We start from the raw sequence: 25,681 nt of genomic DNA, 5'->3' as shown, positions 1-25,681 counted from the left end.
CTTTCTTTCTTTCTTTCTTTCTTTCTTTCTTTCTTTCTTTCTTTCTTTCTTTCTTTCTTTCTTTCTCTTTCTTTATTTCTTAATCCCTTCCCTCCTTCCTTCCTCCCTCCCTCCCTCCCCCTCCCCCCCTCTTTCTTTCTTTCTGTTCCTGGTCACAAAAACCTCCAATAATTAGAGACAAGTGTTAGAATAAAAAGAAACAAAATTATGCTGTTTGTCAATATCTGGAAATAACCACTGATTTCCTTCTGGTCGTCTCTCCATGCAAATCACGAGATTTTCTGCATGTATTGAGTGCCAGGCCCTGTGTGAGGGGCTTTACGTGCATTTTCACATTACGTCAAGGGTAGTCGTTGTGATGATCTCCACTGTACAGATGAGAAGACCGAGGCTTGGAGAACTGAAACGACTTCTTTAGGATCAGTCAAACTGGAATTCAAACCCAGGTCTTTTTGAGTGTAACAGCGATCTCTCAACCACTTACCTATTTGCCACAGTCCAGTTGTGAAGCGTTGGGAAATTGTATTTAATCTCTCTCAGCCTCACTATTTCCATCTGTAGAATGGGAGTATAAGAGTACCTACATTAAAGGATATTTGAGATTATATGCAGTAGTGTATGCAGTGTGTTAGGCACATGCACAGTCCCAAGAGCTACTATCAACATAAATAATAGAAACTAAAATAATTCCCAGAATAAGCTAAGTTTTTGGTTTGTATTCCTTATATTTAGACCCAAACTCTCCTCTTGACTGTAAAGGTCCGACTATGCCTCTGACGTAGTTTGCAGGGGTCTGCAAACTTTTTCTGTAAGGGGCCAGATGGTAAATATTTTGGAGGTTGCTGGCTGAATGATCTCTCTTGACTACTTAGTACTCCAGGGGTAGTGCAAAAGCAGCCATAGATGATACAGAAATAAATGAGTGGGGCTGTGTTCTAATAAAACTTTATTTACACAAACAGGGAGCAGGCTGGATTTGACTTATGGGCTGTAAATCATTTGCTGAGCTCTGAACAAGATAACTGATTTGTATTACTATAGTTCCCAGGGAACCCCAAACATACTTTTTTAAAAAATTATTTTTTATTGAAGTATAGTTGATTTACAATGTTGTGTTAATTTCTGCTATACAGCAAAATGATTCAGCTATATATATATGTATATGTGTGTCTGTGTATGTGTGTGTATATATATATTTTTTCAGATTCTTTTCCATTATGGTTTATTACAGGATATTGAATATAGTTCCCTGTGCTTACAGTAGGACCTTGTTGTTTATCCACCTATGTGCAATACTTTGCATCTGCTAACCCCAAACTCACATTCCATCCTCCCCTCCACTCCCTTAGCAATGACAAGTCTGTTCTCTATGTCTGGGAGTCTATTTCTGGCTTGCAAATAAATTCATTTGTGTCATATTTTAGATTCCACATACAGGTGGTATCATACGGTATTTGTCTTTCTCTGTCTGACTTCACATAGTATGATAATCTCTAGGTACATCCACATTGCTGCAAATGGCATTATTTCATTCATTGTCATGGCTGAGTAATATTCCATTGTACATATGGACCACATCTTCTTTATCCATTCATCTGTTTATGGACATTTTGGTTGCCTCCATGTCTTGGCTATTGTAAATAGTGCTGCTATGAATATTGGGGTGCATGTATCTTTTCAAATTATGGTTTTGTCCAGATATATGCCCAGGAGTGAGATTGCAGGATCATATGGTAGCTCTATTTTTAGTTGTTTAAGGAACCTCCATACTGTTCTCCATAGTGACTGCACCAATTTACATTCCCACCAACAGTGTTAGGAGGGTTCCCTTTTCTCCACACCCTCTACAGCCTTTGTTATTTGTAGACTTTTTAATGATGGCCACTCTGACTGGTGTGAGGTGATACCTCATTGTAGTTTTGGTTTGCATTTCTCAAATAATTAGTGATGTTGAGCATCTTTTCATTGGTCATCTGTACAAACATACTTTTTAAAATCTTTAGGCTACAGTTCATGGGTTATTCAGTAAGCACAGTAGTCTTGTTGGTCCCTTGTTTTTAAATAATGGGTGAGGGCAACATTCCCCATCTACAAAATGGTGGGTACTACAGCAAGGATCTTGTCCACTCTATGTCTTTGACCTGTGGTACCTAACACATTGTGAATATTTGATAGATATTTGTCAAATGAAGGACTATGCTACCTTATTCTTTATGTCAACTCCAGACCTAATCACCCTGCAATTGATGGACACTAGGTCTTTCTAATGTTTCATGACTTAAAGCTGGAATAAACATTCCTGTGATCTTATCTTGATATATAGTGGCAGGTACAGATTTCTCTCTAGGAGAGGCACAGTTTCCTGGGAGGGAGCTGTAGGGTACTTGCCTTTAAGTTCTATTTGCACGACAAGTGCATCGTAAGTGTTTATTCAGGGTGACTTGACAGAGTAGGGCTGAAGGAGATTAGGGGAGGACCACCCCATGGTACCATGACTGCACAATTCTATGGGTGCTTCAATGAGTAAATTCCTAGAGGTGGGTTTGGAAACTGTTCTGGTTATCTATTGCTGGGGAGCAGCCAACTTTGTGTATTAAAACACCAGCAATCATTTATTTTGCTCATGAATGAATCTTCCATTTGGACTGAGTTTTGCTGAGGATGACTTGACTTTGTTCTACACATTGTTAGTTGAGTCGGCTTAGCTTGGGGCTGGAGGATCCAGTTTGCAGGGGGCTCACTCAGAAGGCTGGCAAGCTGGTGCTGGCTGTTGGCTGGCTGCTCTGCCAGGGCTGTGGGCTGGAGGTCTTAGTTCTTCTCCACGTGGGCTGCTTTCTCATGGCTGGTTGAGCTTCCTTACAGTGTGGCGGCTGAGTCAAGCACCAGCTTCTCAAGAGAGCAAGGTGGAAGTGTGTGACATTTTTATGACTTGCATGGTATATTTAGGACCTAGTGTCACCACCACCATAGTCACAAGCATGGTCAGATTCAAGGGGAGGAAATGTAGACCCCAGGGCTCGATGGAAGGAATACCAATGAAAGGGCGATGAATTAAGGGCATATGGGATGGAAGACATTGTTTCAACCAACTTTGGAAAATGCAAACTGTTTCACAAGATGAAGAAAATTTGTAACACTCTGACTCTTTTTCTCTCCAGATATAGATGAATGTTCTCAAAGCCACCCACCATGTGGTCCTAACTCAATCTGCAGAAACCTGCCAGGGAGGTATAAGTGCAATTGTTTGCCTGGTTTCTCTTCTCCCACTGGAAATAACTGGAACCCAGGAAAGCCAGGTCATTTCACCTGTACAGGTAATGCGCTCAGGCTCTCAGGCATGGGTCTTTGGTGGACAGCTCCTACTGAGTTGGGTACCTGTGTTTCTAACCATAGACACCTAATCTTTTGTCTTCCCAATGTCCTCCACTGCTCCTCAGACATTAATGAATGCCTCAACAGTGGGATCTGCCCAGAGCACTCTGAGTGTACCAACTCTTTGGGAAGCTACAGGTGCAGCTGTCAAGTTGGATACACCTCTAAAAACTCCATCTGTGAAGGTATAGAGAATCTGATCTTCTTTACCTACTCGATTAATTAAGAACTTCATATAGCGATCCTATGTGGTAGGGATTATGATCCTCATTTTAGAAATAATCCAGTCGAGGCTCAGAGAGGTAAATTCATTTGTTTAAGAATACACAGCTATTAAGTAGAAGAACCTGAATTTGAACTCCCATTGAGGGTCTACTATGAGTTAAGCAGTGGGTCAGGCAGTACTTGAGAGTAACGGTGGGGGGGAGCTCGATCCTTAGAGTGATTCAGTGACCACCCTGTGGGGGGGAGATATTGACAATGTCTGGAGACATTTTTGGTTGTCACAACTGGTGGCGGAGGCGGGTGGTTTGTGTTACTGTCAACTGGTGGGTAGAGACCAGAGACCCTGCTAAACATCCTCCAATGCACAGAACAGCCTCCCCACAGCCAAGAATGATCTGGTCTGAAGTGTCAGTAGCACTGAGATAAACTCTGTCCTGGGGAGAGCTCGACCCAAACTTCAAAACTTTTCCCTGAAAGGTATTTGAATGAAGACCTGAGAGTTATTCTTGATCCTCCCTCCCCTTCCATATTAAATCAGTCATCATGTCATTGGGCAAAATGCCTGCTAAATATGTCTTGAATCTCTTCACTCTTTTCCATCCTTGGTTTCGATTTCATCAGTATTGCAACAGCCTCCTCACTAGTCTTTCCCTTTTTCTAGTGTTGATCCCTTGAATCTATCCTCTGCACTGCAGCCAGAATATTCTCACCAAGAGACAAGGGCTCCATCTTCCTGAGTCTGCTGCAGCACTATTATTTATTTAAAGGGAGGGTGACTCTATCAAGCAAGGCATGGAGTGATCAAGCCCTCAACATACCCCCTTGACTTGGATTTAGAGATATTTGAAGTCATCTCTGACTTTTCTGATCCATTTGTAGCAGTTAGCTATTGCTGAGTAACAAATCACCCCAGAAGTTGGTGGTTAAAACAACCACCATTTGTCTAGTTCTGGATTCCACATGTTGGCAGTTTAGGTTGGGCTCTGCTGGTCATTTCTTTGGGTCTCCACTGGGCTTGTTCATGTGTTTGTGGACAGCTGTGGGTCTCACATATCTGGGGCTCATCTGGGATGATCCAACTCTCTTGCACTTTGTCTTTTTTTTTTTAAATTAACCTGGGGTTTGTTCATATGGCAGAGGCAAGGGGTCCAAAGTGTGAGCAGAAGCAAGTAAGTTTCTTGAGGTCTAAGTTTGGAACTGGCGCCACATTGCTTCTGCCATATTTATTGACCAACGCAAGTCATAGAGCCAGCTACAGTCAAGGGCTGGGGAAACAAACTCATCTTAAAGAGAGGAGTGGCAATGTCGCATGGTACGGCACAAACCTCATCCCATGTTGTGGACACAGGGAGGAGTAAAGGATGACAGCCATTTCTGCAATCTATGATCATTGTGACTTGAAACTATTTGCCACCCTTTTGCTTGCATACGGTTGGCCAGCATTATTCTCAAGACCATGCTTAGATGCAAGGACGTTAGAGAGAAGGGGAAAGTCTGGGCATTGGGGAGCATCAGGTGGAGAACAGGTGGAGTGAATCTCCTGATTGCAGTCTCCTGTCCTCACTGCTTCCTCTGCCTTGACCGGGGTTTCCATTTCCACTCACCAGATGTGGATGAATGTGCTGATCCCAGAACTTGCCCAAAGCATTCAACTTGCCACAATAGTCTTGGAAGCTACTCTTGTGCCTGCAACCCAGGATTTGAATCCAGCAGGGGAAAGATGAGTTTCCAGGGCCTGGGAGAGACTTGTGAAGGTAGGTTCATGGGTCTCTTGGGGAATCAAGTCCAATCTGTTTGCAAAGACAGCGGTGGTGGGGGAGGATTTGAGGTGGGTCTCAGCTGAATTCAAAGCCCTCATCTGCAAAGCTGAAGCCAATAATCATTCATGCATTCATTCAACAAACACTTCCTGAACACCTACTACATGCCAAGCACTATTCTAGGGATGGAGGATACAGCAGTGTGTAATGCAGGCAAAAATACTTGTTGTCATGGAACTTATCATCCAGTGTGGAGAGAGATAGGGAACAAACAAAATACGTTCATGGACATATTGTGTGTCAGGGATAGTTAAAGGAGATGAAGACAAAGAAGGCAGGACAGGTGGGTAGGGAATACTCGAGGGTGAAGTTGTAGTTTTAATAGTGTGGTAGGGAAAAGCCATGCTGAGAAGTTGATAATTGAGAAAAGACCTGAAGGGAGTGAGATACGGGTTATCTGGGGAAGGGTGTTCCAGGAGGGGGAAACAGCAGGTACACAGTCCTAAAGGCAGGATCCCAGCCAAGGCACTAAGCTCTTCCATATATGTGCTCATTCAGTCGTCCCAACAACCTGATGCTATTAGTGGTACATTATACCCATATTATAGATGAGGAAACTGAGCCTCCATTGTGGTGGAATCACCTCTCCCAAGGTCAAGTAGAAAGGAAATAAGAGAGTCATGGTAGAACTATGCCTAGCGTGACTTCATACCTCAGCCACCATGATCTGCTGCCTCTGAATGAGGCTACACCTGCTGGTAACTCAGGGTGGGCTTGTGCAGGACAGATATCAATTCAATCACCAAATTTCCAGTCTCTGAGACTCAAGACAGCCTGGAAAGCTGTCATGTAAAAATTCCAGAGCCAGACAGAACTTGAATTTAAATCCCGTTGTGCCTTTCACAAGCTATGTGACTTTGCACAATTTTGATGCCTCAGTTTCCTCCTCTGAAAAATGGAAATATTAGTTTGCACCTCACAGGGCTGCTGGGAGCATTTGTTGAGTGGATGCATGTAAAGGATCTTCCTCATTGCCTGCCACAAAGAAAGCTACACACGTCTGCCATTAACTTTTTATTTTAGTTAACGAATACTTAACCTAGTACTTGCTCTGTCCCAGGTTCTGTTCTGAGTGTTTAAAGATAATGTATCATCTTACGTAATCCTCTGAACAACACTATGGGGTGGGTTCTATGGTTACTTCCATTTCACAGATGAGGAAAAGGAGACACATGGAGATGAATTCTCTTGTCCAGTGTATTAGTCAGCTCAGGCTGCCATAACAAAGTACCGGAGACTGGGGGGGCTTTAACAACAGAGATTTATTATCTCACAGTTTTGGAGGCTGGAAGTCCAAGATCAAGGTGTCAGCATGGTAGGGTTCTGGAAACAGCTCTCTTCCTGGCTTGTACACAGCTGTCTTCTTGCTGTGTTCTCCCATGGCAGAGAGAGCTCTTGTGTTTCTTCTCCTTCTCCCTCATGAGGATCCCACCTTCATGACCTCATCTAAACCTAATTATTTTCCACATCCAAATACCATCCCACTGAGGAGTAGGGCTTCAACATATGAATTTGGGGGGAGGTGACGTAATTTACTCCGTAGCACCCAGTAACACACAGATTATAAGGGGGCAGAGCCAGGTTTTGAACTCAAGATGTCCATGCTCTTTACCCCTCCACTCTGATATAGTGATTTCTTGGAGAGGAATTGAGATTCATCAACGGGTTTGAGGCTGAGGGAACACAGGTGAGAGACAATGAGCCTTTGTGCACCTACAGGTAATCGATGAATCCAGGTCATGAATTATGAAGGGATTAGAAGGAAAGGATGAGCTCAGCTGGGAACAGACTCTTAGGGTCTTATATATTCTAATGAGGAGTATGGATTCTATCCTGAGCTGTGGGGAGCCTCATCAGAAGATTTGCATGGGTCATACACACGCCTCTAAATGTTTCCTTTTCATAGTGATGCAAATGTGTTTAAGAAGGTGAGCCCGGAGGAGCTGGGGAAACCCATTGGCTTTAGGTCAGTGGTAGGGCTATGAACTGCTGTAGCCTCAGCCTCCTTCATCCTTTTGATTTTCTGCTTAGATGTGGATGAATGTTCCAGGAACTCCACACTTTGTGGTCCCAGTTCCGTCTGCACCAACATCCTGGGAAAATACAGTTGCTCCTGCCTGCCAGGGTTCTTTTCACCTGGTTTGTGGAGCCCTGAGAAACCTGAGGCTTTCAAGTGTACAGGTAACTCTTCCAGCCATTTTGGGGACTTCTCAGCGGAGGTCAAACTACCCTGAAAGGTAGTGGCTTATATCAACAATCAATTGTTCTTGCCCGTGATTCTGTGGGTTGACCATATGGTGTTTCTGGGGCAGTAGGATGGTTAGCAGGTGCAAAGTGACCTTGCTTACATGGCTGGTAGTTGGTACTGGTCTCTGACTGGAAGCTCAGTTGGCCCTTCAGTTTTCCTTATGAACTTTTCCTCATGGCTGCTTGGGCTTCCTCAGAGCATGGCAGCTGGTTCAGAAACCCTCTGAGGGAGATTAGTTGGGTCAGGGTTCCTCAACGTTGGTACTATTGACTTTTGGAGCTGGATAGCTCTTTGTTCTGGGGGACAGTCCTGTGCATTATAGGATCTTTTGCCTCCATCCATTGGATCCCAGCGACCAACAAAAATGTCTCCAGGCATTGCCCAAGGTCCCCAGAGGGGCAAATCTCCCTCAGTTGAGAACCACTAGTTCAACATAATAGAAATTTCTTACTCTCAAATGAATCCAATATGGATATACTTGGCCAAAGGGCAGCTTTCCTCCACAAGGTGATATAGGTGTCCAGTCTCCTTGTATCTCTTGGTTCTTCTATCCCTTAGGGCATTAGAATTCCTGGTTCCAGTCAGGGGTGGGGAAAGAGAGAAAAGGCACACCTACTTCTTAACCACCTTGGCCCAGAAGTGACATATGTCATGTTCCCATAAGTGAAAGCTAGTCACATGATCCCATCTAGATGCAGAGGGTTCTGGGAAATGTAGTTCCTGTTTGGGATGCCATGTTTTAGCGACCACTCTCTGCTTTGGAAGGCGAAGCATGATTTTTTTTGGCTTGGTGGCCCACTCTGCCTCATGCCCATTCTCTACTCCACAGATATTGATGAGTGCCTTGATAAGTGCCTTTTCAACGCGACATGCACCAACACCCCCGGGAGCTACTTTTGTACCTGCCACCTTGGCTTTGCACCAAGCAATGGACAGCTCAACTCCATAGACCCAAAAGGGGACTGCATAGGTGAGTGGAGGGTTTGCTGGACGTCCCTGGAAAGAAGTATCTTCTTACTCCTCTGCGTTGTTTGATATTCTTGAGTTCTTCGCAGATATTGACGAATGCCTCCAGGATCCATCACCCTGTGGCCCAAATTCTGTCTGCACCAATACCCTGGGCTCCTACAGCTGTGGCTGCATGGTGGGCTTTCATCCCAATCCAGAAGTCTCCTGGAAATATGGCAACTTCAGCTGCAAAAGTAATAATCTCCTTGCATGTCTTGGCAATGGAATCTGTGTCTTGCTTTGGTTGTAGAATCCTCACTTTTCCCAACCTCTGTACCCTCTTCTTTTTGTACCTCGTCCACCTATTCTCTCTTTTTCTGTTCATTTACTCATTCATTAATCACTCATTTGATAAAGTATTTTTGAAGCATCAATCCATGGAGAAGTTTGAAAGGTTTACATTTTTTTAAATTATGGATTATTTGATATATGAAAAGTATAGATAACTTATATGGAGGCAATGAAGTATAATAATAAAATGAGTATATCTGAGGCCCTTGGCAACATAAGAACGAGAAGATCATCAATGCCACTGAGTTTCCTACATGCGTCTTCCCTACTCCGTACCCCTGACTCCTCCCCAGAGGGAACCACATGGAACTTTTTAATTCCCCTACTTAAAATATTCCCCCTCTAAACATTCCTTCCTTAGTTTGGTTTGCTGTGGAACTTTATAACGATGGTATCATATTATGTATAGTCTTTTCTGATTTGCTTTTTTCACCTACCGTCATGCTTCTCAGAGTTGCTGACGTAGCATGTAGCTGTAGTTTGTTCATTTCCACTGTTGTATAATATGACCATGGATGGATTTCAAGCAGGGGGTGAAGAAATCAGACTTGCCTTTTAATCATATCTTGCTGTGGTTAAGTTTGATTTGGTTGTTTTTGTTTATTCTTCTCAGGGGTTCCCTTCAAATGTAAAGAAGATGTGATACCCAACAATGAGTGGGCCCAGCTATGCCAAGTGGGAGCAGCAGTGGAGCCTGAATATGTAAGTATTTTTGAAGGTTCCTAGTTCTTGAAGTTTTCCCAGAAGGCACTTAGGTAGAATGTTGCTGTGCAGCTTTAACAAAGTCAAAAAATACAGTGGCCTAGACCAGATATAAATTTATTTCTCTCTTTGGAACAGTCTGAGTATAAGCTGCTGAGAGCTGACATGATGGCTTCATAATACTCTGCCATCAGCCACACAAGTCTCCCTCATTTTAGTCCAAAATGGCTGCTCCAGCTCCTGACATCAAGTCTGCGTTCCAGCTGGTGGGCAGAAGAGAAGGGGAAGTGAAAGGCACAGTCCTCCCTTTAAGAGTATGACCCAGTATCACTTTTGCTTACACATAGCTTCAAGGACAGCTGGAAGGGAAGGACATTTGTCTATCCAAAACTTGGGGATTCATTTACTAAAAGAAGAAATGGTATTGGGGTCTCACTATTAGTGAAGGTGTATGTGCTGCATCTGTGTGATATGGGATGGGTGATAACGCAGCCTCCAGGCCAGGCAGAGGAATTTGGATGTCTTGATTCTCTAATGAAGTCGTTCTAGTAAGTAAAGACTCCAGAAGCATCTTCAGGTATTGATGTCACTATATTAAATATGAGTTTGTAAATTAGCTTTGGAATTCCCATGCACTTTGGTTCACTGTTGTTTTTTTTTAAATTGTGAAATGCACATAAAATTCACCATTTTAAAGTGTACAATTCAGAGACATTTAGTACACTCACCATGGTGTGCAACCACCACCTCTATCTCCAAAACATTTTCATCACCCCCAGAAGAAGTCCTATGTACCCATTGACAGTTACTCTGTATTCCCCCCTGGCATCAGCCCCCGATAAACAGTAATCTAATTTCTATCTCCATTGATTTACCTACTCCGGATATTTCCTATAAATGGAATCACACACTATGTATCGTTCTGCGTCTGGCTTCTCTCACTGAGCATCATGCTTTCCAGGTCCGTCAGTGTTGTAGCTGTGTCAGTGCTTCAGTCCTTTTCATGGCTGAATTATATTCCACTTGGACCACTGCTCTTTTCCACCCCACTCAATAGTTTTACTGTTGGTTGATGTTTTCTTTTCTTATTTATGGAAGAGAAAGATGCTATGATTCCAATTCTGATCAAAAGGTGAGTTTTCGTCTCCCTGAGAATCCTAGAGACTTGTGACACCTCAGGAATCCAGGACCATCCCACGTGGTGGGCTCAATGGCCCAGTTTGTACATTACACACTTGATCGACGCTCACAAATGCTCTTCCCTCTGGGATGCAGGTTTCCTTCTGTGCACTGATGAACGCCACCCTCGGCATTCTGGATGACGTCTGTAAAAACAAAACCACCGTCGTCTCTCTGAAGGTAACAGTGAAGTCTTCATAATCACGTTTTGAGTTTCAAACATATTGGGGGCACACTTCGTGTGCACGAAATCCCCTTTATCATGAATGGGTTGTGAGTTAACGTTTAATCTACTCCAGTTGTCAGGTCTGAAAAATTAACATGCAGGAATATTGCCCTTTTCTGTACAGTTTTGTGAGTTGTATTACCCGAGTGGGTTTGTGTAACTATCACCACAGTCGGACAACAGAACAGTTCCATCCCTCTCCCCTGACCCTCCTCTCCTCCCCCCACCCCCACCAACTCCACTGGGCTTCCTCTGTTTTTTTTCTAACTTAATTCTTTTTTAACTTTTTGGCTGTGTAGCGGGGCATGCGGGATCTTAGTTCCTTGACCAGGGATCGAACCCATGCCCCCTGCAGTGGAAGTACAAAGTCTTAACCACTGGACTGCCAGGGAAGTCCTGGGCTTCCTCTTTATAGTCAGATATTCACTCCCTCCACCATTAGCTCCTGTGAATCCCTGATCTGTTCTCTGTCGTTACAGTTTTGTCTTTTCAAGAGTGTTTTGTAAATGGAATCACACAATAAGTGGCCCTTTGAGTCTAGCTTCTTTCACTGAGCACCATGTTTTCAAGTTTCATCCACATTGTAGCCTGTGTCAGTGCTTCACTCCTTTTTATGGCTGAGTAGTGTCCCATTTTCTGGATGGACCACAGTTTGTTTATCCACTCATCTTTGAAGGATATTGGAGTTGTTTCCACTTGACCGAGATCTCTTCATTCCTCCATCCCCACCCCAGCTTTTTTTTTTTTTGCGGTACGCGGGCCTCTCACTGTCGTGGCCTCTCCCGTTGCGGAGCACAGGCTCCGGACGCACAGGCTCAGCGGCCATGGCTCACGGGCCCAGCTGCTCCGCAGGACGTGGGATCCCCCCAGACCAGGGCACGAACCCGTGTCCCCTGCATCGGCAGGCGGACTCTCAACCACTGCGCCACCAGGGAAGCCCCCCACCCCAGCTTTTGGCGATTATCAATAGACCTACTATAAACATTTATCTGTGTGTGTGTGTGTGTGTGTACTTGAATTTTCATTTTTCTAGGGTGAATACCTAGGAGTGGGATGACTAGGTCATTACAATTGCAGATTTAAAAAAATAGTTTCTCTTAAGACTTTAAGTTGCAACTTACGGATGTTGCTATGTCATTTATAAATCTGTATAAAAATAAGAAGAACACTTTCATTTGTATTCTGGTGAATTTGAAATTAATTTATTAGTATAACGTATTTATTCATGAAGTGTACACTTATTCATAGGGTTTTCAGATGAAATTTGTATAAACAATGAACCCTTTCAACAAATTTATTTAAATTCCCTCCAACATTTTCTACCATGTTTACGAATATTCTCATTTCTCCCCAGATTTTAAGTACTTAATGAGGAAGATTTACAAACCTAAAAGGCAAGGTCACTATGCCCTTAAGGGATTCATAAATCCACTCAGTCACATGCGTAAATATAATAATTCAGAGTTTTTAAAAAATGTGTAATACGGCGTATCAACAGCCATGTTCTCTTAAATTGTTCATATTAAAATCACGTCTAATAGCTTTTTGCCATGAAATCATGTGGTTAATTGGTCTCCTTTAATGTGTCAAAGTTTTCCAGCCCTTTAAACAATAGATTTCCAAATTATGCCAAAGATTACAAAACCTTGTAAAATTAACACAAAAGTATTACTACTATGGAGTTTTAGCTTGCTTGCTATTTTTTTTTCTTTCCTGAGGATATAAAATAAACTTCCTAGCTAAACAGAAGAGATTTAATGTCAAAGGGGATTTTGATGAGATTTCATCAGCCACAGAATTGAGAACCACAGTTTTTCAGGATGATTCTAGCTGAGATTTTTTGCTCTGTCGGTGGGGAGGGACCCAAACTCACGCCTTTCATTTGGGATATGGTTACAAAACTCAGTGCATCCTGTTTTTCCCAGACAAACATCTCTCAAGTTTCACTCTGATCCAGTTTTTATTGAAATTCTTTTCATCTTCTTATCATCAAATTTGGATACATAGAAATTGGTTTCCCTGCTAAGATTTTAGTTAATTTCCTTCACCATTGGATTGGATTCAACTAATTTCTTCCTTTCATTTATTAGGTTGTGAGCTTGTGAATTCTCTTCATATATTTTTGTTGGGATTACATTTTTATAGTCAGTTTATTAACAGTAATCAAGGGCACAGTATCAGCATTAATATTAATATTATTATTGCTAGTCTTTCCTCAACTCTATTCCGTAGGCATAACCAATGTTAACATTTAGATGCATAGTTTTCCATATCTTTTTTTACTTTGTGAATGCTTGCGTAACACACACACACACACACACACACACACACACACACACACACACACGTTGAAGCACATGTTGAGAACCTACTATGAGTGGTTTAGAGCAGTGATTAAGGATTCCACCTCTGATGCCAGACTGCCAAAGTTCAAATCTTGCCTCTGCTACCTACTAGATATGTATCTTTGTTTTCTCATCCAAAATGGAAATAATAATAGCTTCTATCTCATAAGTATCTTCATAAAATTAAATAAATTAGTATATATAAGGCACTTAATACTTGGCTCATAATAAGTATTGATTATATTTATTTTAAAATCTCCATTAGTGACAGAAACATAAATACCATAAATATAAAATTTTAAATTAAAGTACTTGTTCTTTTTAAACGAAAGGAGGTAATGTAACATGTGATTCTGTAATTTGCTTTACTTGATCGTAGCTCATGGACCTTTCTGCTTGTTCATGTACATAGATATAAAGTCATTCTTTTGTTAACAGCGGTATACTATCCCATGATTTGACTTATCATCTTTTATTTAACCAATCATTTGGACATTCAGGCTTTCCGAATTCTTGCTATCACAAACCACACTGAAATGCACATCATTAGCCAAGATCCTTGCACAATTTTTAAGTATTTCTTGCAGGAGGGATTCCTGGAAGGGAAATCGCTGAGTCAAAGGGGTATGTGCAAATCTATGCCGTGACAAGTGCTGACTTACTGCACGCCACGAAGGCTACATCAATTTGCATTCCCAGTGGGGCTTCTCGAATCAGGAAAAGGAGGCTGAGTGAATGTCCTTTTACATTCTTCATTATCCTAGACTGTCAACCCATTCTCTTGATGAGAGAGGGGACAGCTGCTGTTTCACTGATAAGAGAAAGCGAGCGAGCGAGCGAGAGAGAGAGAGAGAGAGAGAGAGAGAGAGAGAGAGAAAGAGAGAGAGAGAGAGAGGGAGGGAGAGCGCGCGAGAGAGCAAACACACCTTTCCTTGCAGAGTACGGCTGAGAGCTTTGCCTCTGTGATTGAACAAACATCCGTGTGGTCCAACTTCACCAAAGAGAAGACATCTACCCTGGCCACGGTCTTACTGGAGAGCGTGGAAAGCACCACTTTAGCAGCTCTTCTGAAGCCCTCAGCGAATGTCAGTCAGACGATTCAGACGGACCACTTAGGTAGGACATAGCCTTCGTGTCAAGGTCACACCTGGGGGCTGATTTAGACGGGTGACTTTGGCCATGTGATTCTGCATGACTCTCCCATATACCAGTTCCCCAGCTGTTTCAAACCTCTGAACGTACAGCAAAGCAAGTCCAATGATCGTAACAACGTCTCCCATTTATCGAGTGCCTGGCATTGTGTTAAGTCACTGGTCAAGTTTACACAGCTGGTGAGTGGCGGAGCCAGGCCTCCCAGTTAGTGACTGTGGAACCTGAACCCTTCTTGTCCACTCTGCTGGGCATGCTCCAGACTCTTTCAATTGCCTTTGGCTTTGGAAAACCTGCCTAAATTTGGAGCAGTCAGAGGGCCATGACTCTGCTGCTTTCCATCATTGTTGACTTCAAGCCCATGTTTCCCTGACGCATCCCCTGAGGATGTGAGCGCTCACTCCTAGAGTTCCAATTGGGTTTCTCATTTATTTGGTGCTGCCATCCTCCTGCCATTCATGAAGGGCCTCAGGATCTTTCCCATGACCAATCGTTCTGTCTGTCCTTTCCTTCTCTTGCAACCAGGGATGCGTCCCTTTCTTGGCCAGAAACCAAATTCAAGACCCACTTTTTGGGTCACCTCCTGTAAATTCTCCCTTTCTCCCTTTTAGACATTGAGAGCAAAATTATCAACAAAGGATGCACTGAAGAGAATGAGGTCTTTAGTTTGAAAGCGAAAGGGGATGAGATGAAGATCTGGTGCTCCACGATCGAAGAATCTGAATCCACAGGTACAGACCCACTCCTGAGAATCAGAGAGGGTGGTTATTGTGCATTCAAGCAGCAAATATTTATTTATTACCTTTTAAAACTTTTTTAAATTAAAAAAATTTTTTTCTAGCAGTCCCTCTTTGGGTATCTATTCTAAATATAGCAGTGTGTTCATGTCAATCCCAAACTCCCAATCTATCCCTCTCCACCCTTCCCCCCACCCCGGTAACCATAAATTCGTTCTCTAAGTCTGTGAGTCTGTTTCTGTTTTGTAAATAAGTTCATGTGTATCATTGTTTTTTAGATGCTGCCTATAAGGCATATCATATGATGTTTGTCTTTCACTGTCTGACTTACTTCACTTAGTCTGATAATCTCCAGGTCCATCCATGTTTCTGCAAATGGCATTATTTCATTCTTTTTTATGGCTGAGTAATATTCCATTGTATATATGCACCACATCTCGTTTATCCATTCATCTGTCGATGGACATTTAGGTTGCTTCCATGTCTTGGCTATTGTAGACAGTGCTGCAATGAACATTGGGGTGCATGTATTTATTTTGTTTTTAACTTTAATTCTTTAGCAAATATTTATTGATCACCTCCTAGGTGCCAAGACCTGTGCCAAGAAGTGAGGGAATCAATGACGGTAGAGGGGGACTTCCCTGATGGTCCAGTGGTTAAGACTCCACACTCCCAATGCAGGGGGCACGGGTTCAATCCCTGGTCGGGGAACTAAGATCCCACATGCCGCAAGGCGTGGCCAAAAAAAAAAAAGTGATGGGAGAGGTAGAAATAGCCCATGCCCTCAGGGAGTTTTCCATCTGCTAGGGAAGTCAGACATTAATTAAATTATCTCTGGGAATGGAGTCTAGAAGAGAGTGGATATGTGTATATGTATGTTTGGTTCACTTTGCTGTACAGCAGAAACGAACACAATATTGTAAATCCACTATATTCCAATAAAATATTAATTAAAAAAAATAATCTCACAGTACAGGAGTGTCAAGCCATTTCCTGTCCAATCCAGCAGCCATTGGTCATGTTTTATTACTGAGCACTTCAAGTGCGGTTAGGCTGTGAAGGTGACATACATACTGGATTTCAAAGTCTTGGTGCCAAAGATGAAGGATGTAAACTATCTTATTAATATTTTTTATATTGACTAAATGTTGAAATGGTAATATTTTGTAGGTATTGATTTAATATATAATTAAAATGACCTTTTTTTTTTTTTTTTACTGTTCTGAAATGTGGCTACTGGAAAATGTAAAATTGCATATGTGGTTTATGCGATATTTCTGGCAGACAGTGCTAATCTGTACGAGGGATTGGCAAGCCTTTCCCGTAGAGCATGGTTTGTAAATATTTTAGGCTTTGAGGACAATGCAATCTGTCGCAATGATTCAGCTCTACCGTCATAGTGCAAAAGCATTCATAAGCAATATGTAAATGAATGGGTGAGGCTGTGTGGCATGAAACTTTTATTTACAAAAAACAGGCAATGGCCAGATTAGCCTGTAGGTCATTGTTCATCACTCCCTGATCTATATGCTCTCTGGAGGGCACAAAGAACAGGCTAGGACACATCCCTGGAGACCACCAACATTGAAAGCGGAAGCCCACCAAAGAGACTGAACAAGAATAACCATAAATGTGGGAGGGGAACTTATTTCCCACTGCTGAGTTGAATTGTTCCTTAAAAACACAAATTCAAATTGACTTTTAAATGTAGCCAAGATTTTTTCCAGGTGATAGCACGTCGAGATTTTTTTTTTTAAAGATTATGGTACCTTTGGTACCAGAGCCTCCGGTAGGGGAGGCTCACCTACCTGGAAGTCCACTGGTGTTTCAATTCTCAGAGCAAGCCAGTGGTGCAGAGATGCATGGGATATGAAAGTGTGTATGTGTGTGGATGGGCTGGGTCATCTATAATGACTACTGAGCAAATGATTTCCCCCCCTTTTTTTTTTTGCTTTTGGGGGAAATTGCAGGGGTCAACGGGGTGGCTTTTGTCTCCTTTGCGGGTATGGAGTCCGTTTTGGATGAGCGCTTCTTCCAAGACCCTCAGATCCCCTTGGCCAACTCCAAGAGGAAGTTGAAGTTGAATTCTCGCATTGCTGGGGGCATCATAACAGGAGAGAAGAAAGATGGGTTCTCTAAACCAGTCACCTACACCCTGGAGAACATTGAGGTTTGTGAAGAGGTTTCCATTGGACCCCCATCTGCCTTCTGAGAATTCCCCATTCTCAAGTGAGCTTACCTCTCATGTTTGATGGGGACCCATTAAAGCAGCAAGTGTCCACAATTCCTGATAACTCAAGCCACTTCCCAAAATCCACCACTAGAAAAATGAGCTCTCGCATTTCTATGTGGCATTTCCCCATTCATCAATGGGCAAGGTTTAGGTTAGATTAAGTCATGTTGACGCAGGAACATTTACACGGATATTTACATTAGCCATGACCAAGTTAGTGGTAGAGACAGGTCTGGCACCCAAGACATTTCTTTTCATTACTGCACATTGAAATATCAGCATTTTTCTCCCTTCCCTGCAGAACATACCCACATCTTCTTGAGGTTGATCAAGTTGAATCCTGAATGGATTCCTGAATAGCGGGATTCTCAGGTAACCAAAGCCTTTGAATTTTCAGCCAAAGCGGAAGTTTGAGAGTCCCATCTGCGTTTCCTGGAGCACAGATGTTGAAGGAGGTAGATGGACACCGTCTGGCTGTGCAGTCCTTGAAGTTTCTGAGACGCACACTGGCTGCAGCTGTAATCGAATGGTGAACTTGGCCATCATCATGGCTGCTGGGGAGCTCACGGTCAGTACTGATGCTCTGTACTCTAGCTCCCCAGATCCAGTGGGAAAACATTGACTAAACAGCCATGGTATGCCTCTCATGGCATTGGGTGTTGTGGGAAGGGGTTATGGGGGATAGAAGGGGTGTGTGTCATACTTCTGCCCTTAGAGAATTCATGGTCTGGTTGGGAAGCCCTGACACTCGTATATAAAACGATAAATGACCCTAAACAGGTGTAGGCACGATGACAATCACGGACCCCACTTACTGAGCACCTCCTATGGGCTGGACCCTTTATTTATTTTTTATTTTTTTATATTTTTAAAATTTTATTTATTTATTTTTGGCTGCGTTGGGTCTTCGTTGCTGCGCGCGGGCTTCCTCTAGTTGCGGCGAGCGGGGGCTACTCTTCGTTGTGGTGCGCGGGCTTCTCATTGTGATGGCTTCTCTTGTGGCGGAGCACGGGCTCTAGGCGCGCGGGCTCAGTAGTGGTGGCGCACGGGCTTAGTTGCTCTGCAGCCTGTGGGACCTTCCCAGACCAGGGCTCGAACCCGTGTCCCCTGCATTGGCAGGAGGATTCTTTTTTTTTTTTTTTTTTTTTCTGTATGCGGGCCTCTCACTGTTGTGGCCTCTCCCGTTGCAGAGCACAGGCTCCGGACGCGCAGGCTCAGCAGCCATGGCTCACGGACCCAGCCGCTCCGCGGCATGTGGGATCTTCCCGGACCGGGGCACGAACCCGCGTCCCCCGCATCGGCAGGCGGACTCTCAACCACTGCGCCACCAGGGAAGCCCGGCAGGCAGATTCTTAATCACTGTACCACCAGGGAAGCCCTGGACCCTTTGTTTTAAGTGTTTTTAGACCCATTTTGCAGGATGGGAGACTGGAGCTCAGCAGCCAGTCTAGTCATGAAGCCAGTAATTAGTGGAATTGTGATTTGAACCCAGGATGGTCTGAGTCCAGAAGTCTCTTTCTACAGAATCATCTACAGGCATACCTCGTTTTATTGCACTTTGCAGATACTTGTTTTTTTTTTTTTTTAACGAACTGAAGGTTTTGGGTAACCCTGTGTGCATTGAGCAGGTCTATTGGCGCCATTTTTCCAGCAACATTTGCTCACTTCACGCTCTGCATCATATTTTGGTAATTCTCACAATATTTCAAACCTTCCACCAGCAAAAAGATTACGACTCACCGAAGACTCATACGATGGTAGCATTTTTTAGCAGTAAAATATTTTTTAATTAAGGTATGTACATTTTTTCGACATATGCTATTGTACACTTAGTAGAATATGGTGTAGTGTAAACATAACTTTTATAAGCACTGGGGATAATAATTCGTGTGACTCACTCTATTGCCAATATTTGCTTTATTGTGGTGGTCTGGAATTGAACCTCCAATATCTCTGAGGTCTGCCTGTAAATGGTGTAAGAATTTGTGCTGTAGGAACTGAGTGTTGTGTCAGTGAGAACTGGGGATAGATCAGGGAGGAGATGGAACCTGAACTAAGCCTTGGTGAGGGGTTAGATTCGATAGAGAGAATAGACATTAGTGCTGTGGTGAGTATCCTTGGTCTATATTACCAGGTGGGAGGTTCTATTCCTTGTCAGGGAGATCCTAAATGCTATTTAGAGGAATGTAAGGCTTAGAACTTAAGAGTATTCGATCCAGAGCAAGACTAGTCTAGTTTCAAGCCCCATCTCTGTCACTTCCTAGCTGTGTTTCCATGGACAAGTCACTCAACCTCTCTGAGCTGAGCCCAGTTCTTTCACCTTAAAACTGAGAACAAGAAGGACTTCCCTGGTGCCGGAGTGGTTAAGAATCTGCCTGCCAATGTAGGTGACACTGGTTTAAGCCCTGGTCCAGGAAGATCCCACATGCCACGGAGCAACTAAGCCCGTGTGCCACAACTACTGAGCCTGTGCTCTAAAGCCCGTGTGCCATAACTACTGAAACCCGCGTGCCTGGAGCCCATGCTCTGCAACAAGAGAAGCCACCGCAATGAGAAGCCCACGCACCGCAGCAAAGAGTAGCCCCCACTCACCGCAACTAGAGAAAGCCCACGCGCAGCAACAAAGACCCAATGCAGCCTAAATAAATAAATAAATGAGAACAAGTGAAAAATCATGATGTGAGAGCTCCCAGGCGGTCCACTGGTTAGGACTTGGCATTTTCACTACCACGGCCCAGGTTCAATCTCTGGTCAGGGAACTAAGATCCCACAAGGTGCAGCCAAAAACCAAAACTAAAAAGCATCAACATTTCATTAAAAAAAAAGAAAAAAGAATGATGAAAATTAACATTTATATCATACATGTTTCCTGCACTGTTGTGAGTACTTTAAGTATTTTCACTGAATCCTCCTAGAACAATTCCATAAGATAGTTACTGTTAGTATCCTCTTTTTAACAGATGAGGAAACTGAGACACAGAGCAGTTAAGTATCTTGCCCAAGCTCAAACAGCTAAAACTGTAGTCAGTTCTCTTAACTGCTACATCACAATATCATAGAGAAGAGCTCATGAGATGGTGCCTGGCATATCTTTAACACACAGAAAGCACCCAAATAAACTTAAAATTAATTACAAATTATGGCATAGAGAAGGACTCAACTTGTCATTTCTACTCCCAGAAGTTGGGGCATCTCTGAACACCTATTATCGGTCCTGGTTCAGAGCAGGAAACAGGAACCACTCAAGGTATTTCAAGCAGAAAAGTATTTAATACAGGGACTTGGATGCTCACAGAATCACAGGAAGGGATGGAGGACTTGAAGTCGGGGGGCTGCCATTTGGATTTTTGGCTTCACGATCACCCCTCTGCAGCCATAATGCAGAGGCCAAAAATTGCAGCTGTCATTTCACCCCACATCCAGGAAATTAAAGATTAAAGATCGGATAGTCGGAAGGTGGAGTCCAGCCACAGCTCACTCCTGTCTGCAGAAGGCTGGTGTCTGCCTCCATCCTGCCTTTGAAAACCTTCATGCATACATCTCACTGGAGAACATAAATGACATTCAGGATCTTAACCCCCAAGAGATCATGGGAAATGTCATTTGTAAACGTCCTGCCCTCGCAGAACAGGGCATAGGACAGGGGTGAGAATGGGTGCTGATGGATGCCAAAGGGTGATGATGAACAATATCTAGTTCACGCTGAGTGTCAGAGGGAGAAAAGGCCTCCAAGCTCTATATATCCAAGCCAGGAGGCTGGATAATTCATTTTCCTGCCTGGGGGGTATGTTGATCCTTCTCTGAGACCAACAGTTATCTCTTTCCTGACAGATGGAGTTCACTTTGTACATCATTAGCCACGTGGGCATGATCATCTCTTTGGTGTGTCTCACCGTGGCCATCATCACCTTCCTGCTGTGTCGTACCATCCAAAACCACAACACCTACCTCCACCTGCACCTCTGCGTGTGCCTCTTCTTGGCCAAGATTCTCTTCCTCACTGGTGTAGACAAGACGGACAATCAGGTCTCATATCCTTCAGGCTGTGTCCCCATCCAGCCCCATCATCTCCGAATCTGCCTCTGCTCATCCTTACCCAACTCCCTCTATGCTACTTCCCACCTCAGGACCTTTGCATGTGCTGTGCCCTCTTTCAATACTCGTTCCCCAGCTTCTCACCTAGTTGACTCCATCTTGTGATAGGTCTCAGTTTAAAATCATTTCCCTGATCATGTTATATATTGTAGTGGTCCCTCCTACTACTCCTTAAGCCATTAGTGCTCACCTGGGATGATTCCATCCTCACTCAGGGGACACTTGGCAATATCTGGAGACGTTGTTAGTTGTCACCCCTGGGAGGGGATGCTGCTGGCAGCTAATGGGTGGAGGCCAGGGATATTGCTAAACACCTTACAATGCACAGGACAGCCAACCCCCTTCCCCCAGCAGAAAATAATCTGGCAGTAGTGTTACAAATATCATTAATGCTACAGTGGAGAAATTCTTTTTTTATTGAAATATAGTTGATTTACAATGTTGTGCCAATCTCTGCTGTACTGCAAAGTGACTCAGTTATACACATATATACATTCTTTTTTATAGTCTTTTCCATTATGGTTTATCACAGTATATTCAATATAGTTCCCTATGCTATACAGTAGGACCTTGTTGTTTATCCATTCTATCTTTAATAGTTTGTATCTACCACCCCCAAACTCCCAGTCCATCCCTCTCCCTCCCCTCTTCCCCCTTGGCAACCACAAGTCTGTTCTCTATGTCTGTGATTCTGTTTCTGTTTCATAGATAGGTTCATTTGTGTCATATTTTAGATTCCACATATAAGTGGTATCATATGTTATTTGCCTTTCTCTTTCTGACTTACTTCACTTAGTATGATAACCTCTAGTTGCATCCACAGCTGAGAAATTCTACTCCTTATCACTCTATTTTGCTTCCTTTCTCAGCACCTATTTGAAACCATATTGATATTTTGGGTTATTTTACTGATTGTGTATCTACCTCCCCCACGAGACCGTGTGCCCCGTGAGAACAAGAACTTTAGCCAATTTACCCCCAGTAACTGTGCCAGAAACAGTAGGCTCTCAGGGTTTTTCCAAAGGGAGCGCTACTGACATTTCAGGTGGGGTGATCATTCTTTTTTTTTTTTTTTTTTTTTTGCGTTACGCGAGCCTCTCGCTGTTGTGGCCTCTCCCGTTGCGGAGCACAGGCTCTGGACGCACAGGCTCAGCGGCCATGGCTCACGGGCCCAGCCGCTCTGCGGCATGTGGGATCTTCCCGGACCAGGGCACGAACCCGCGTCCCCTGCATCGGCAGGCGGACTCTCAGCCACTGCGCCACCAGGGAAGCCCGGGGGTGATCATTCTTGATACAGAACTACCCCTCTCACTGCGGGATGTTTCGCTTTCCAGACCCCTTGAGAACTAAAGACTAGTAATGCGCTTCACTCTCATCACGTGACCAGGGGTGGGCAAACTTTTCCTGTAAAGAGGCAGATATAAATATCTTTGGCTTTGCAGATACTATGGTCTCTGCTGTGACTATTCAGCTCTGCTGTTTCAGTGTGAAAACAGCCATAGAGAATACGTAAATGGGGGTGGCTGTATGTCAATGAAACGTTCTTTACAAAACAGGCAGCCGATCCATGGCTGTAGTTTGTGGACCCCTTCCCCTCCCCCATATCTTCAACCATCCCCTAAAGAAGCGCGATCATGTATCTGTTTCCCCCCAAACTCTCCCAGTTTTAGCGCTGAAAGTTATACGTCCTGAGAAAACCAGGCAAAGCTGGATGATTGGTTACCCTACCAAAAGGATGGAGCCATCCTTGGTGAAGAATAAGTACTTGTGGAATGAATGAAGGGGCCGTGTTTGGGGATCTCCAATCAAAGTAGCTTCTCCTTTGCCCTCTTCCTCTGAACCTGCTCTCTGGAGTAGGGGATCCTGAACGTGCCCGATTGTTCCCCGCAGATGGGCTGCGCCATCATCGCGGGCTTTCTGCACTACCTTTTCCTCGCTTGCTTCTTCTGGATGCTGGTGGAGGCTGTGATGCTCTTCCTTATGGCCAGGAACCTGAAAGTGGTGAATTACTTCAGCTCTCGAAACATCAAGATGAGGTATCTCTGTGCCTTTGGCTACGGGCTCCCGGCGCTGGTGGTGGCTGTCTCTGCCGTCATACAACCACAAGGTTATGGGATGTACAATCGGTAAGTGACATCCTTCTCTCTCCCTGAAAATTATTAACTTTATGTACTGTTGGTCTCAGGGCTGCCATATACAGTAGCACAGGTTGTGCACTGCACAAATCCAGGAGCCATTGTTTGCACTATAGTATCCGCGGATGGTAGTGATGTAAACAATGAACTTGATGGCACAGGGTTTCAATTCGTGGACTCTGGAGCCAACCTGCTTGAGTCTGAATCCTGGCTCCACCACCGTGTTACCTTGGGCAAGTTACTTAAACTCTGTATGCTTTCATTTCATTATCTATTAAATGCAAGCTAATGACAATGCCTGTATCATAGTGTTGTTGTGAGTGTTAAGTGAGTTATTATCTGCAAAACATTTAGACCGTGCTGGGCACAGTGTAAAGCATTATATATGTTATTTTTACCACCATCATTATTGCCATGGACTGTTTTAAACATGATTCCATTGTATAGACATGATTCCATTGATTCAACTTTTTACTTAAAAAGTTGAGTCAATTTTGAGGGAAAAATTAGGTAAGTGACAGGACAAGTAGTATGTGGATAGGGTAGAGACTGTAATTCAGTGAGTTACTTCATTTCATCCTAGGATGGACCCTTGTTATTGTAATTTACAGATGAGGAAAGTGAGCCTCAGAAGGGTGAAAAGACTTTCTCACTATCACACAGTGAAAAAGTGGCAGGGTGAGGACTTGAATCTGGGTCTTTCCAATCCCAGGGCCCCTGTTTATCACCCTGGTGCTATAGGCACGTTGCTGAGCTGTATTTGGGGGATTAAATATCTAGGTTTCCTCCCTGCCTGCTGATGGCTTATACTTCAGGTGAGGTCATGAGATGAAGGCTGAGGGAATGGAATTCACGTTAAAGGAGTGCCCTTCATAATCTAACCCCTGTAAGCTTTACAAATATATATTACCTCTGGTATTTCTCAACAAAATTTCTATGTTTCCACTGCGTACAGCAACACCATTCAATGACACTACAGTCTTAATACTGCCCTCTAGATTTGTGCGGTGCACAACCTGTGCTACGGTACATGGCGGCCCCAAGACCAACAGTGACTAAAGTAACCGCTTAATAAATGGTAGCTACAGAGGAAACTGAGGCTCAGCACAGTTGCAGGATTTGCCCAGGGTCACATACCTAGTAAGTGTCCAAGTTGAGTTCAGGTCTGACTGCCTTTTAAAAAAATATTCATATTTTTTTTTGAAGTATAATTGATTTACAATGTTTCAGGTGTACAGCAAAGTGATTCAGTTATACGTAAGAATATATACATATATTCTTTTTCAGATTCTTTTCATTATAGGTTATTACAAGATATTGAATATAGTTCCCTGTGCTATGCAGTAGGTCCTTGTTGTTTACCTATTTTATATATAGTAGATAAATTCCAAATTTATCCCTCCCCCCTTTTCCCCTTTGGAAACCATAAGTTTGTTTTTTATGTCTGTGAGGTCTATCTTGTCAGGAGATAGTGGTGACAATGCAAGGGCACCATGATGAAGTGCCTGATGTTGGTGTGGGTAGTATAAGCCCTGACACAGACCAGAGAGGGATGAGGGCATATGGGAGCTGGAAAGTTCACGGAAGCCTTCCTGGAGGAGGTAGATTTTGAATGAGCCTTGAAAGCTCTACTGAAATGTACACCTAAGTGAGGACAAATCTTGCCTAAGGGAGAGCTCAAGCTGTATTTGGAGAATAGATGGATTGGATTGGAAGAAGAGGAAATTGCGGGGGGCATGGAATTTGGTGAATACCTTCTAGGTAGGAACTACAGAAAGTTTTGGAAGAGAGGAGTAGCATTGGCAAGGATTTGAAATGATCTCAGGAGGCACTAGGGAGTGGGGAAGTGAGACAGGGAAGAGAAGGAGGAAATACAGGGTGCATTCCTGAGCAGGTCCTGCTGTAGGTAACTGGGG

The 25,681-nt window shown here is 43.5% G+C and overlaps 1 protein-coding gene across 2 annotated transcripts in view; it reads left to right on the top strand.

The window, feature by feature from the left end:
* ADGRE1 (adhesion G protein-coupled receptor E1) overlaps positions 1 to 25,681 on the top strand; it is a 47,653-nt gene that overhangs the window by 11,142 nt on the left and 10,830 nt on the right. For both annotated transcript variants that reach the window (XM_027085739.1, XM_027085741.1), the window contains 14 exons: positions 3,159 to 3,314; positions 3,438 to 3,557; positions 5,205 to 5,351; positions 7,449 to 7,598; positions 8,495 to 8,635; positions 8,721 to 8,867; positions 9,578 to 9,666; positions 10,942 to 11,025; positions 14,355 to 14,532; positions 15,177 to 15,296; positions 17,273 to 17,472; positions 17,933 to 18,103; positions 21,367 to 21,561; positions 23,521 to 23,756. In XM_027085739.1, the coding sequence (XP_026941540.1) occupies positions 3,159 to 3,314; positions 3,438 to 3,557; positions 5,205 to 5,351; positions 7,449 to 7,598; positions 8,495 to 8,635; positions 8,721 to 8,867; positions 9,578 to 9,666; positions 10,942 to 11,025; positions 14,355 to 14,532; positions 15,177 to 15,296; positions 17,273 to 17,472; positions 17,933 to 18,103; positions 21,367 to 21,561; positions 23,521 to 23,756 (2,134 nt within the window). The remainder of the gene's footprint in view (positions 1 to 3,158; positions 3,315 to 3,437; positions 3,558 to 5,204; positions 5,352 to 7,448; positions 7,599 to 8,494; positions 8,636 to 8,720; positions 8,868 to 9,577; positions 9,667 to 10,941; positions 11,026 to 14,354; positions 14,533 to 15,176; positions 15,297 to 17,272; positions 17,473 to 17,932; positions 18,104 to 21,366; positions 21,562 to 23,520; positions 23,757 to 25,681) is intronic.

The sequence above is a fragment of the Aethalodelphis obliquidens genome, unplaced genomic scaffold (assembly GCF_003676395.1).
Source record: "Aethalodelphis obliquidens isolate GAN/ISIS:26980383/991018 unplaced genomic scaffold, ASM367639v1 scaffold53, whole genome shotgun sequence".
Taxonomy (NCBI): Eukaryota; Metazoa; Chordata; class Mammalia; order Artiodactyla; family Delphinidae; genus Aethalodelphis; species Aethalodelphis obliquidens.
The sequence above is the reverse complement of the archived record's forward strand: the minus strand, read 5'-3'. Positions and strand labels throughout refer to the sequence as shown.